The sequence below is a fragment of the Pundamilia nyererei genome, unplaced genomic scaffold, assembly GCF_000239375.1.
Source record: "Pundamilia nyererei isolate P.nyererei 1_Seehausen unplaced genomic scaffold, PunNye1.0 scaffold00092, whole genome shotgun sequence".
NCBI classification, from domain to species: domain Eukaryota; kingdom Metazoa; phylum Chordata; class Actinopteri; order Cichliformes; family Cichlidae; genus Pundamilia; species Pundamilia nyererei.
This window is the reverse complement of record NW_005187493.1, coordinates 844,186-856,880: the sequence shown is the minus strand read 5'-3', so window position 1 is coordinate 856,880 and position 12,695 is coordinate 844,186. Positions and strand designations below refer to the sequence as shown.

Genomic DNA, 12,695 nt, shown 5'->3' with positions numbered 1-12,695 from the left:
TTTTTTTTTTTTTTTGCTAAACATGTGCAAGACTTGGTAGATGTTGCTTCAGGTAAAACTCAGATGTCTGGTTTACCCTGTTATGTAATATCAGCATCTTTTATTATTGAACAGATTAGATAGGCAGTGGATTAGCCAGTCAAGCAGACTAATTGTCAGCATTTTTTATTTTTTACAGCTCATTAATCTTCATGACCTTTATTAATGTGTAACAAGGAAACAAAGGCAGGGTTGTATTTAAATACATAGGCGTGTCTGGTCTGCATACAGTAAAGGCATTTGGTGTTTATTTGTTACTGTATTTGACAGAAAATGATGCATTTTTTCTGATAAAGAAAACAGATGATATGCTTGTTTTGAAGTGGTTTACTCAGTGGTTGGGAATTTCCGTTGGTTCTGGCTAAAACGTCTGGGGAGGGCGGATCAGTGAATACCCTAAATGGCATTCACTGGTTTCAGCTTCTCAAATATCATAATACTCATACTTTTCTTTTATTAGTAAACTAACCAGTTGGAAAAACAAAAAACAATTCCACTTACTTTGTCCTATTTCCATTAATATTTATGAAAGTGTTAATCTTTAAAAATGGGTACCAAAAGTGCAATGAATGACATTATAAATGGTTAAATGATGACCTGATATGGCGGAGCACTGCAGTTTAAACAATACATTTTGTGTTCACTGATGGTAATTACTACATAAATCTATTAAGTTTGTTTGAGGTTGTGGAGAGAAGCTATAAGAATCATTGTGATTGGTGCATGTTGGGCAGGGGTCTAGTTTGATGCTGTCTCTGTGCCGTGGTCAAAGATAAAAACGTGAAAACAAAGAAGCTGTAGGGGTTTCATGATTGTAAAATGGTGTGGCTAAATTACCTGCAGTAGCCTCCCACATTGTGCATACTTACTGCCAGATGCAGCAGAAAATCAGGTGAATATTTGATAATTCATTAATGCTTTAATTTGAATTCACAATAAAATGTTAGATTCATTCTTCCTGTGAACAAAAAGCATTAAAAAAGTTACATTTATAACATTTTTCATATAAACTTTTACAGTTTGTCAGCAGTAACTCGTGGTTTGATGAATATTTGGTTGAATTTTGACCTCCTACTGCAGCTTTTTTCTGTGTGTGTTTCATGGCTTCAGCCTGTGGAGCAGGTTCAGGTCCTTTAAAGTTCATCATCTAAACATTTCCTCTGATTGCTGTCCAGCCTTTGGATATGTTGGTTCATTTTCACAAATTAAACCTGCCCTCTATAATAGAATACAAAAATAAAGTGATACTCCAGTGAGACTGTGTGATTTCAGTGTGGGAAACAGATGATGGGTATTGGTGGCATTTAATTAGTTGCTTAGCAACATGAAGTTGGGTTGATGAGTATTAATTCTCAGGGGTTTGTATTAGTAGTTTTGTTCCAGTAGTTGTCTTTAAGATGATCCTCTGCAATTTTGTTTCAGTGTGAGTCATCATGGCGAGTCCAAGGACCAGAAGAGTTCTGAAGGAAGTGAGAACTCAGGATGAGAATAATGTAAGTCCTTAAAGCTTCTGATCCATGTGGCTTAACTTCAGTTCTTAACCAAAATAATCTCAGCCCACCGGAACGTTTTTATTCTACTTTACAGAGAAGATAGCAGCTCCTTGAGAGGTTGCACTTTTGCACTATCGTCCTCTAAATGGCCCCAAATAAATGAATCACAAGAGGGCACACATTCTAGTTTAATTAGAGAAGGTTATTTCTAATATTCAGATCACACATTAGGAAAAACTGTATCATAGAGTTTGTTTGTAAGAACATTAGTTGGCTTTTTGCTGGAGAAAATCAAATGAAGAACTCCAGGGTATATCATTGAATATGAAGTGTGTTGTTGTTGTTGTTGTTGTTGTTTTACCTGCTTATATTCATCTGTTTTTTTTGGGTTTTTTTTTTCTTTCAGCTGTGTTTTGAGTGTGGAGCTTTTAACCCTCAGTGGGTTAGTGTGACATATGGCATCTGGATTTGTCTCGAGTGCTCTGGCAAGCACAGGGGCCTGGGAGTACATCTGAGGTAACAATGTGATGAGTCATGGTGTCTCTTAACTTTAGTCACATTTTTGTGATATTTGGCAAACTACAAAGACATGTTAAACTTTGAGATAAGTTTACTATAGTAAAATAACATACAGTTATTAGTTAAAAAAATACATTTTAATCAAATGCTCTAGTGTATAATGGATTGGTTTTGTGAATATGTTACATTATTGGAAGAACATTGTTTACAAGCAACAGTCCAGAGTAGTCTGTGTATTCCTTCAAATGATCACAAAGAAATTGTTACAGCCTGATAATATGCAGTTTTATCTTTCCTTCCCCGTCTGCAGTTTTGTGCGCTCGGTCACCATGGACAAGTGGAAAGATATTGAACTGGAGAAAATGAAAGCAGGTGGAAATGGAAAATTCCGCTTGTTTCTTGAATTGCAAGATGATTATGATCCAAACTGGACTCTGCAGGAGAAATACAACAGCAGAGCTGCTGCACTCTTCAGGGACAAGGTAAGCTTCACACATCAGTTCTTAATTATTCCTGATGCTTTTTTTCTTCCAGTAACCCACTCACAGAGGACCGGATAGAACATAATGGAATAGAATAGCCCTTTATTGTCATTGTACATGTACAACGAAATTGTGGTTTAAATTATAAATGTATATCCTCAGTAATGAGATATATTTAGCTTGATATGTTTAGATATAATGCTTTCCAGTTTGCGTTAACATCTTCACCCTTGTTCATCACTGCATTGACAGGTCGCAACATTAGCAGAGGGAAAGGAGTGGTCCATTGAGACCTCCCCTGCAAGAAACTGGACGTCCCCTCAACCCAAAAGCACTCTTTCATCCTCTCATCGGTATGAATGAAGGAGAAATTTTAAACTTACTAATGCTGGGTCTGATACTAGATAGAGAACAGCAGGCATCAAAACAGCAAATTGATATTTCTGTAATGTAAAATTTAGTTCTGGAGGATCTGGACAGAACTCGGCGAAATCCAGTGATAAAGCTTTTGAAGACTGGCTGAGTGATGATGTTAACTCTTATCAGAGGTAGGTTTTTAAAGTTTTCTATAAACATTAATATGGCAGCAAATGACTATTTGCTATGCAGAGATACATAGTGTATATCAGTGACATCTTTGGCAGAGAATAAGGTGTCATTCCTGTAATTATTGGTGTAACTTGCGCATACAAGGAAAAACATGAACGTTAAAGCTATATTGCAAACTACAGTGTGGAGACTTTGAGAGATAATTCATAATTATTTAAAAATGCCAGCTTGACTTCATATTTATGACTGTATCTTGATTTATTGTCTCTCATGTACACAACCTTTCTGGAAATGGATAAAATCCAAAGTAATGAGTGACGTTTGAAATGTTGTTGCCCTTGTCTAATATCTGAAATTTTGCTAATTGTACATTTAAGTTTCCTTTATGAATCTTTGTTCTATTGGCTTGTGTACATTCAAAATAAAAATAAAAAATCTTTCCTGCTTTTTCAGTGGAGGTGGTTACAGTGGGAATCAAGAGAACCGGTACGTTGGATTTGGCAACACAGTGACCCCAGAGAAGAAAGAAGAGGACTTCCTGAACAATGCCATGTCCTCTATTTATTCAGTAAGTCAAGACACACTTTTTTGGGGGGGTGGGCTGAACTGTATTTTAATTTTTTTTCTTTCTTAATATAACTTAACTTTTAAACATTTTATTAACAGGGTTGGAGCAGTTTTACTGTTGGAGCTAGCAAGTTTGCCTCTATTGCCAAAGATAATGTAAGTGACTTCAAACAAAGGTTAACTCATTCAATTTAATAATAAACTGAATAGGAAATGTATTCATTTTGTTTTTCTCAATGTGATACCAAAATCAACAAAACCAGGCATTTTTGCATAAGCTTATTGAGAGCAAGATGTCTACACTATTTTAAGTGAGGTGTTTGTATTGTAATAGCTGGGCTCTACCCTGGATTGTCTTAGCCTGATTGCTGATGTCAGGCTAAGTGGTCACACATGGCTGGATGGCAAACTATAATTCTGGAAAAACATGAAGAGGCAGAAATTAATACAGCTCCTGCAGAAAAAGCAGTGGTTTGAGTGAAAGTAAGAGGAAATGCACTGTGTGAAAGTGTTTATTTAAATGTTTTGATCAGTTAGACTGGAAAAAATTACTATGAAGGTTAAACTATTTGAAGGCATTGAAGGAAAGCCATCAACAGCGCTGACTGTCTAAGAAGTTAACACACTTATCAGTATCACAACTTTATCATTAAGACACTGCCCATTGTAATCTGATAGATTATTCTATTAAATTAATGGTTAAATGTGCATGTGACAGTTTTAGTTTTAATCATTTTCAGCTGTGTAAACCCATTGGTGTGTAATTGTCAGAGAAAAACAAACGAACCAAAAAAACAAAACAAAAGTATAACTTTAGAGCCTCCTACTGTCTGCCCATTGAAGTCCAAAAGACCTGCCAGGATTAGTGATGCTATTTCCTGGAGAAGTGATTGGCCAGTAGGATTTCATACCTGTTGACCTCTAATCTGAAACCTAACCTGCTCTGAGGCAGGTTAGGTCTGCAGCCTAAGTTACTATGGTGATATACCCTAGAAAGAAGTTAACCCTCCTTCCCCAGGGTTAACCCTGAACTTGCCTGGATAAAACAAAAACCTGCTTTGCAGTACAGGCCTCTGTACTGAACATCTTAAATCTGGCCCTGAGAAATAGAGTCCATAGCATAATAATTTAGCAAGAGTAAAAATGAACATTTTTCCAACTAACAGAACATTTTAAAAGCTAAACCAAAACAAGCCAGTACACTCTGGACATTACCGGAAACTAATAATGCCAAAAAATTAAAAACTGAAAATAGAAAAACTATAAATCTGATCCACACAAAGATGTTTTATTTTCATAGAATTTATGTTGGGCATTTAACTTGTGTATTTAAAAAAACAAAACTTTAAATGGTGATTATTTTTGTCCCTCTCATGCAGACAACTAAACTTGCAAACCAAGCAACCTTAAAGGTAAGTCTATCGCATCTCGAGTAGCCAGTTATTGCTCCTGTTAATAAAGGTTTTTGACTCTTCTACAGACTGTATTAAGTAGTCTCCTCTTTCTTTTGATGGTATAAGCATGTGTATGCCATTTGCTTGTAAATATTTTAATAATATAAACCTACAAGCAATAACTGTATTACTACTTTACTATCTCTTTGCCTTCTGTGGATCTAGTTAAGGGGCTATAAAGCGCCCCCAGAACCGGTAAAGCAGTTTGTAAATGCATGGTGCTTCTTGTATATCTTTTTTTTTTTTTAAATATGTATCTACCATTTTTGTTTTTTCAGAATTATTGTCTGCTTTTTAGTTATTTTTTTTAACACTTTTAAAGAAACCTTTAACAAAAAATGTTGTCAGAATTGTCGTCTCCATGTGCTTCTGTTTGGTTAAACACAAGGCATTTTGTCTCTTCTCATATTTGAATTTGGAATATATGGATAACCTTTAGGACAAATGGAATAGGAGTGAACAGAAGCACTGTTCACTCACATCCACTGATTACGGGTTATCCTTTTTATGCATGCCAGTGTTTGTGTTTACTGCTAACAGCGCTGAAGAGGGACAATGGTATGCAAACACCTGATTGGTTTCTGTGAAAAAACGTGGGGAGTCCTTGATGCTATTCTGTAGAATTGAACACACAGAGTAAGAAGCAAAAATATCGTAATATTTGGGGTTATAGATGTGCCATGCTGCCAGTGTCTTGAACCATTACACCCTCTAGTGCTTGTTCAGTGTCATGGTGGATGGGAATGCTCAGGCTGCATGCTACTGCAGAACAAGCAGCTCAGTGTCTTGCAGTACTGTGAATGTTAAACTGTTTCATTCAAGTGAACTCTCCTCTCTGACTTCCAACTAGGCCACTGAGTTAGGACAGACATTAAATGAGAATGTTATCAAACCTACTCAAGAAAAGGTAACATTGATGTTTGAAGTTGTTGATTTGGTGGTGGGATGCAGTGCTTTTAGACACGAAACAGCTTCAGATGTGAATGTGCTATTTTCTCCGCTGCCTGCCTGTGCCAGTTTATCTGCTGTATGCCAACTAACATTAAACGACAAACCTGTAGTTTCAAAGATGGAAAGGGGGGGGAACACAAAGCTTTGTCTCTCTCTCTCAGTCAGTGACTCAGCTGTGGGATTTGCAGAAGCGTACGGCTGTGAGCTGTTTATTTGGGAATGTGTGTGAGTCAGTGTGAACTGTCACTGGATCAAGCCTATAGCACAAACATTTTTAACAGCCAAACTCTTTGTTCACGTCATGTCTGAGTTCAAAGTCTCCAGCTTTCAGTGCACAAAATGACATCACGACTATTCTACGAGGTTTTGGTGTTGCTTTACTGGAGCCATTTTTATGTTCTTGAATCAGTGACAGCCGCAGTGAATTCCCTATAAACAGACAGCAGCATGCATAGATTCTGTAGGCAACAGACTATTTATTTATTTATTTTGTACCATAAGCTTCCTGAAAATTCGTGGCTTGTTTTCTGAGTGCTGTTAAGGCTCAAAGCTGTTACGCTTGAGCTGGTTTTGGTTGCATTCAGGTCAAAATGCAATCTCAAAACCACCGGCTGTCTCCTCACAGTAAACAAGACGTGATGCATCCTGGAGCTCTTCATTTGAAAGCCACAGCTCGTTATCTTTGGGGATTTGGTGTGTCTGAGCTTTGTTGTTGTTGTTTTGTTTTTCTTTTCTTTCTTTTGACATCATGTAATATTAGAACACATGTTACCATTTTTGCAGTAATAGTAAGTGTTTTTGACACAATGCTTCTGCTTAACAGATTTAACTGCCAAGTGAGCAGCTCCTGGATGTCATCTTTTTTTTTTTTTCTTAAAAAAAAAGAAAAGAAAAAAGTATTTTTCCTTCTTTTTTTTTAAAAATTCAATTCCAGCATCAGCAGGCTAATTGACTTTTCAATCTTAACTGTTACACATAGAAGGGTGCCTCTTTTTACCATGCTTTGTAGTGATTTATTCTCTTTGAGTGGACCAGTGACTAATAGAGACCGACAGAAACAAAATGCTTTTGTCTTTTAATGTAGTGTTGGCAATATTAATTTAATGTATCTGTAGTCTGTGCTTTTTTTTTTAACACTCTTTACTGTCTTACTTCTTCCTCTTCTTTTAAATCATCTGTGCTGTTTAAAAAAAATAAACAAAAAAACTGTATTGTTTTTTTTCCACAATCAAAAATGAGCTCTTCACCACGTATTTCATTAGACTGTTGTTTTTATTAGTTTTTAACAATAATTTGGCTCGTCCAGGTGAAAGATGGCAAATTGCTAGATGAAATGGCAGTCAGCATCACTGGGCTGGCAAACAAGGTAGGAATGGCAGACATCTGCCACACTGTGCTGATGCAAAACCAGTCTCCCAAGTGAGGAGCGGTAGCCCTGGCACTGCTATTGCAAACAGTATCCAAAACTGCCGGAGCCCCCCGATACACTATACGCTCTAGTCCTCCAAGGAGACTGGTTTTGCAGTGCCGTTAAGTTTGAACTATACTAATTACATTTAATTTCTTGTTTTTCTTGCTGCCATTTTGTTGTGGTGGTGAGTACATGATGTAAAAGAGTTAGAAAATGTGTTTTTGTGTCATTTTAATATTACTGCCTTGCTAAAACTAATTTGTTTGATTGTGTAGTAAAAACTGATTTGTCGTAATGGACTTGTTAGGACTTATTATTTTTTATTACGTTATTCTTTGACCTTTGAATGAATGAAAAATAAGGTATTTTACATGTACAGGTACACTTACATAAATAGTTTATTTCCTCCTTAGGTTCAGGGAGCTGGGTCAAAGCTGACTAATCTGTTCTCTGGAAAACAAGAAGATGGGTAATAAAAAAAAAAAGCTTAATACACAATAAATGAAATGTTTCATATTCAGAATCCTAAGCACTTTGTGATGCAATGCTGTAAGCTATGGCCTGTAAAAGCATTTCTTTATGTTCAGGTCTGCTGGTGAGAGCTACCAAAACATGGATGCCACTGAGGGATATCAGGGTAGTTCTAGCCAGCCTGTCGCAAGGGACTTCTGGGAGACCTTTGGCAGCAACAGCTCCTTAAAGGCTAAGAAATCTCCCAGCAGTGACAGCTGGACCATTGCAGATAATTCTGCCAAGAAGAGCTCTGACAGTTGGGACAATTGGGGCTCTGAAGCAGCATCCAACAACAAACACAGCACAGAAGAGAGCTGGGAGGCTTGGGACAACAACTGGGAGAATGCAGATGGTAAGACAAAGAAGAGTCCCACGAAACCTGCTGAGGAAACCTGGGAGAACGCAGACTGGTAGTGACCTCACAAATCTACATCTTCTTACCTTTTTTCCTACTCTGGCCTTTTTCCCTCTGACTCTCTCTGTTCATCTCAACGGCACTTACAGGGAAAGCTCCATTAGCTTTGATCCTGTTAATGCATTTAAAATATATTTATTATCCTAGAAGCAAAAGAATGAAGCCCAGGGATGAGTTGAGCTCATCATGAGACGACTATTCATAACTTTACTGAATATCAGTCCTGTATATTATTGTAAATCGTCCTTATTAAAGGGAATTGAGCTAAATCAGACCATAATGTACTGCCTGGACCTCCCCAAGTATAATACTCTTAAAGGTTAAGAAGCCACTGTTCATACTGGATCGCAGGTTTAATTTCCGTATTAAAAAAAACAAAGCATGAAAGAGAAAATCTGATGTTGTAAATTTGAACCCTTGTAAATACAGTATCACCATCTAAACACTAACAACTTTATGTTCTGTGTTTAATCAGGTTTGGCCCCTTAAACATTTTCATCTCTGTTTTGTAAAATGGATCAAAAATACTTTTTCACATAATAAAGTTCATTCCACCTCGTGTTTACCATTAATCAAAATCTCTTTGGTCACGTACAGTTTAAATAAAATGATCTGATGTATAATGAGTTGAGAATAAATCTCCCTCATGGTATTAATTAATTTCATTTTAATGAGCAAGTAGCTTTTTTTTCCTTTCTTTCCATCTTCCCAGTAGAGACCTGCAGATACAACACTGTCATGTTATCTGCACCAGCAAAAGTGCAGATAGGCGAAGGCAACGGAACGCTTTGAAGTTTGGCATGTCTAAAAGTTAGTAACTGCCATTCTGCTAAAACAGCTGCTTTAGGGTAAATCCAACTTGAAATCAAATTTTCATTGAATTTGACCCCCGTTTTGCATTTGCGAGCTTTTTAAGCCCTTTGATTGGTTGGATGAGTTAACTTTCAGTCAGCACAACCTGTCTGTAGGCCCAATTCCCACTAAAATGTTCTTTTAAGCACATCCAACATCATATTTTATTTTATTTTTTGTTACACATCCTTTCAAGTAGTGTTGCTTTATGTTGCAACATTGTTTTTTATTTGCTTCACTGCTTAAATTAAACTGCTAAATAAATATGCCCGGAATACCTGCCAATGCTAGAATAGAATGGGGGTGGTATTGCAATATTGTGTGTTTTCCTCTCATTCTGACCTCAGAGCTGTTTGAAGTGACTTGAAACAGAATGAACTTTCCCATTAGAGTTCATGCAATCAGATCTGGCTGCATTCACTTGCAATGTGGTTTAGACTGGGCTCAGGTTGGACCAGGTGTTTTGATCAAGTTCTCTTATTAATGAATGAATAAATAAGAGTAATCACTCATATTATTAAACAAAAGAAAATGTATTTAAAGATTTCTAGTTTTGTTTTCAAGAGACATATTGTGAAATTTTTAATAAGTCATGTCTAAAGATGATATACAGTTTATTGTAGATAATTTCACACGAGAGGTCCTCTTTGCTGGTTATACTCTGTGTACTGTATGCAAGGGTGATGGTTGTGTGTCATTAATTGGACACAAGTTTGGATTTTTAGACTGTTTTATTATCAGCTCGTGACCATAGCTGGTGACAGGTCATTATAGATTTTATCTCATACGAAGCATCTCTGTGTCGAGTGTTGTTGCACTGTGGTCGTTGTTTATATTACGAAGATTCTGTGTCACCGATATCTCTACACTGTATTAACATCTGAATTGCGGGGTAATGCTAATGAGGCTCATTATATGCTGGATGCTTTGATGGTCATAGCTCTCAAATGCTTGTTATGAATTAATTTAATCAACCTAGTGCATCCCTCGGTCAGATTAAATGGCAGCTGTGCTCACGTTGTTCATCAGAGATGCAAATGCATTTTTTAAAAGTTCATGGTTACAACAAGCGGAAATGTAATCAGTGTAAAATTGGGCTCTAGTAAGGTGTCTGGGTTGAAGTATAGGGCAATTTTGCATCAGCTAATTTCTTATGTGGCCTTTCATTTCCTGTAACCCTGTAAATTTTTTGCTTTTCATGCAAAAAATCTCCTCATACAACACTAGTTTAATGTCACTAAACCAATTACAACTTCAGGTTTTGCTAATATCAAAAGTAACATGATTGATTTGCATTTCCTGGTGCTTTTATTGGCCAATTGTTTACTCCTGCAGACAGTCCTCATTGGACACGAACACTTAGCTGATTGATTATTGAAGAATAAATGCTCCATTACCATTTTCCTACCTCTAAGAAGTCTTTGCTTTACTGCCTGGGTTAATTTAGTGAACATGTTTTATTTTATTTTTCTTCATTCTTTAGCACTGTTTTATTGTAGACCTTATCACCACTGGTAGTGTAACAGTAAAGCAGCAAATATGAGTCTACAGTGTCAGTCTGTTTTCAGTGATAATGCGGTGCTGTAAAGAAAAAAAAAAATTTAATAATCACTCCTGGAAGATTTGTGTTGCTAAACCTCTGCAGTCGTGTTCATGTCTGGTCATGTGATCAAAGCCTTAAACAGCTGTGTTTGCTTTCTGTTGATACTGGTGCCACTTTACTTGTGTATATGTCAGATAACGTCAAATGATTCACTGTTACCCTCAACTTTTCCCTGTATTACTGAAGTATGTCAACTGTTTTATTATTATTTTTAACTTTATTATGGCATAAAACTGACTGCCAGTAAATGGATAAATTCTTTTTGATCTGCTCTCACTGTATCTAAACTGTTTAGTCCTGATATACCATAGTTTTTCTTTTAGTGAATCTCTTGCTGGGGTTACTAGTAATTGATTTTTGGATGATTTGCAGAATTTGTTTGTTATCAAAATGCATTTAAATGACTTAAAATATTTTTTTCTTTTTTTTTTTTAAAAGAACTGATTGTATTTTTTGCCACATGAAGTGAGTCAAATTCTGAACTTTCCAGAGCAGCAGTTCTGCTCATTTTCTGTGCCTGTGGATAACTTGAGAATGGGTATGTCTGTGTTTGTTGACTAAACTAATAATTATGTCAGAAATTGATGTCATGCATGAGATGTTATGTGATGCTAAAAACATTCAGTTGTTTCCTAAGTGAATTTAAGTGCAGTCGTCTGCTTGACCCTTCAAGTTTCACCAGCAGCCATCCTGAGGTGAGCCAGTGTTACCGTACCCCCTCCCCCAAGGCTCTGGATATTTCTCCTGTACACATGTTTCTGTGTAGAATTAAAGAAAAAAATGTGTTGTGAATGCTTTTGTGGTGCAGTCTTCTGTTGATTGTGTGGATAGATGGATGGACGGTAGTGGAGGTGACAGAGTTCAAGGAGGATCTTTGCACTGTCATGACAACTATGTTACCATCACATTTGTCCAGGTTGCTGCAGACACAGATGTGCTTTGAGCGGTCATGGGAGACATTCAAAACCGTGAAACAGCAGAAGCGTGAACATACATGGTGCACAAGAGGAACAGAGATCTAGGATTCCTCTACACTCGTAGAAAGACCTACAGCAAGAGAGTTCAACTCCTTGTCTGTGTGGTGTTTGCATGTTCTCACTTGTGCCTAGGTGGGTTATTTGAGGTTTTCCAGCTTCCTTCATTCCTCCAGAGACATAGATTTTAAGGTTAATTGGTGATTCTAAATTAGCTGAAGGTGAGGTGTATAAATCCTTGAAGTAAATGTGTGAATGTATAAAGTTTTCTGGTAAGATTAGAAGTGCTATATGAAAGCAAACATTACATTTGCACGTGCAATATAACTGAAATCAATGTAAAAATAAACTGATAGTTTAAAGAAATTAGGACACATTTACTCTGAGCTGACTGCTAAGATCAAAACAGATGGAAAAAGGAGTTGGTGAGGTCATAAGATTGTTAAAGCATCTGAGGTGCCTTCAGTGAGTGATGAAATGTGCAAATCCTGCCACTTTCCTACCACTGCTACTGAGTTTGCAATAAGCATCTTTTTTTATGTTTTGTGTTGGTTAATGTTGAATTAAAAAAAACGATTTGATGATATAGCAGTGAGGATGGCATTTAAAGATTGTAGTACTTGTTTAAAGTAAATATCCCAACAATTCCAGAAAGTTCCTCCTATTTTCACTTTTAATGAAATCCATTTAAATCATTATGGCTGTTTTTTTTTTCCCCGTGTCTTGGGTAAAACAGGGCATGACGTTGTGTGAAAACAGATGGTCTTCTCCAAGAATAATTGGATCTTTTAGGTTTTAAAACATTCTCCCCGCTCTCTGAAACTACTATTAAAGATTTATAATGTATTTATTAAAGCCAGACCATTTATCCTT

General features: G+C 36.6%; 1 protein-coding gene across 7 annotated transcripts in view; it reads left to right on the top strand.

The window, feature by feature from the left end:
• The window catches only part of arfgap1 (ADP-ribosylation factor GTPase activating protein 1), a 13,665-nt gene extending 2,025 nt beyond the window's left edge, over positions 1-11,640 (top strand). For 3 of the 7 annotated variants that reach the window (XM_013912533.1, XM_013912534.1, XM_013912535.1), the window contains exons 2-13: positions 1,462-1,532; positions 1,939-2,048; positions 2,362-2,533; positions 2,786-2,886; positions 2,995-3,081; positions 3,536-3,650; positions 3,749-3,805; positions 5,029-5,061; positions 5,954-6,010; positions 7,361-7,420; positions 7,879-7,934; positions 8,053-11,640. In XM_013912533.1, the coding sequence (XP_013767987.1) occupies positions 1,473-1,532; positions 1,939-2,048; positions 2,362-2,533; positions 2,786-2,886; positions 2,995-3,081; positions 3,536-3,650; positions 3,749-3,805; positions 5,029-5,061; positions 5,954-6,010; positions 7,361-7,420; positions 7,879-7,934; positions 8,053-8,392 (1,248 nt within the window). In that variant the 5' untranslated portion in view covers positions 1,462-1,472 and the 3' untranslated portion in view covers positions 8,393-11,640. Of the gene's footprint in view, positions 1-1,461; positions 1,533-1,938; positions 2,049-2,361; positions 2,534-2,785; positions 2,887-2,994; positions 3,082-3,535; positions 3,651-3,748; positions 3,806-5,028; positions 5,062-5,268; positions 5,299-5,953; positions 6,011-7,360; positions 7,421-7,878; positions 7,935-8,052 lie in introns of all 7 variants that reach the window. The other 4 variants (XM_013912536.1, XM_005739473.1, XM_013912537.1 and 1 more) reach the window with 4 other exon arrangements.
• The last annotated feature ends 1,055 nt before the right edge of the window (positions 11,641-12,695 follow it).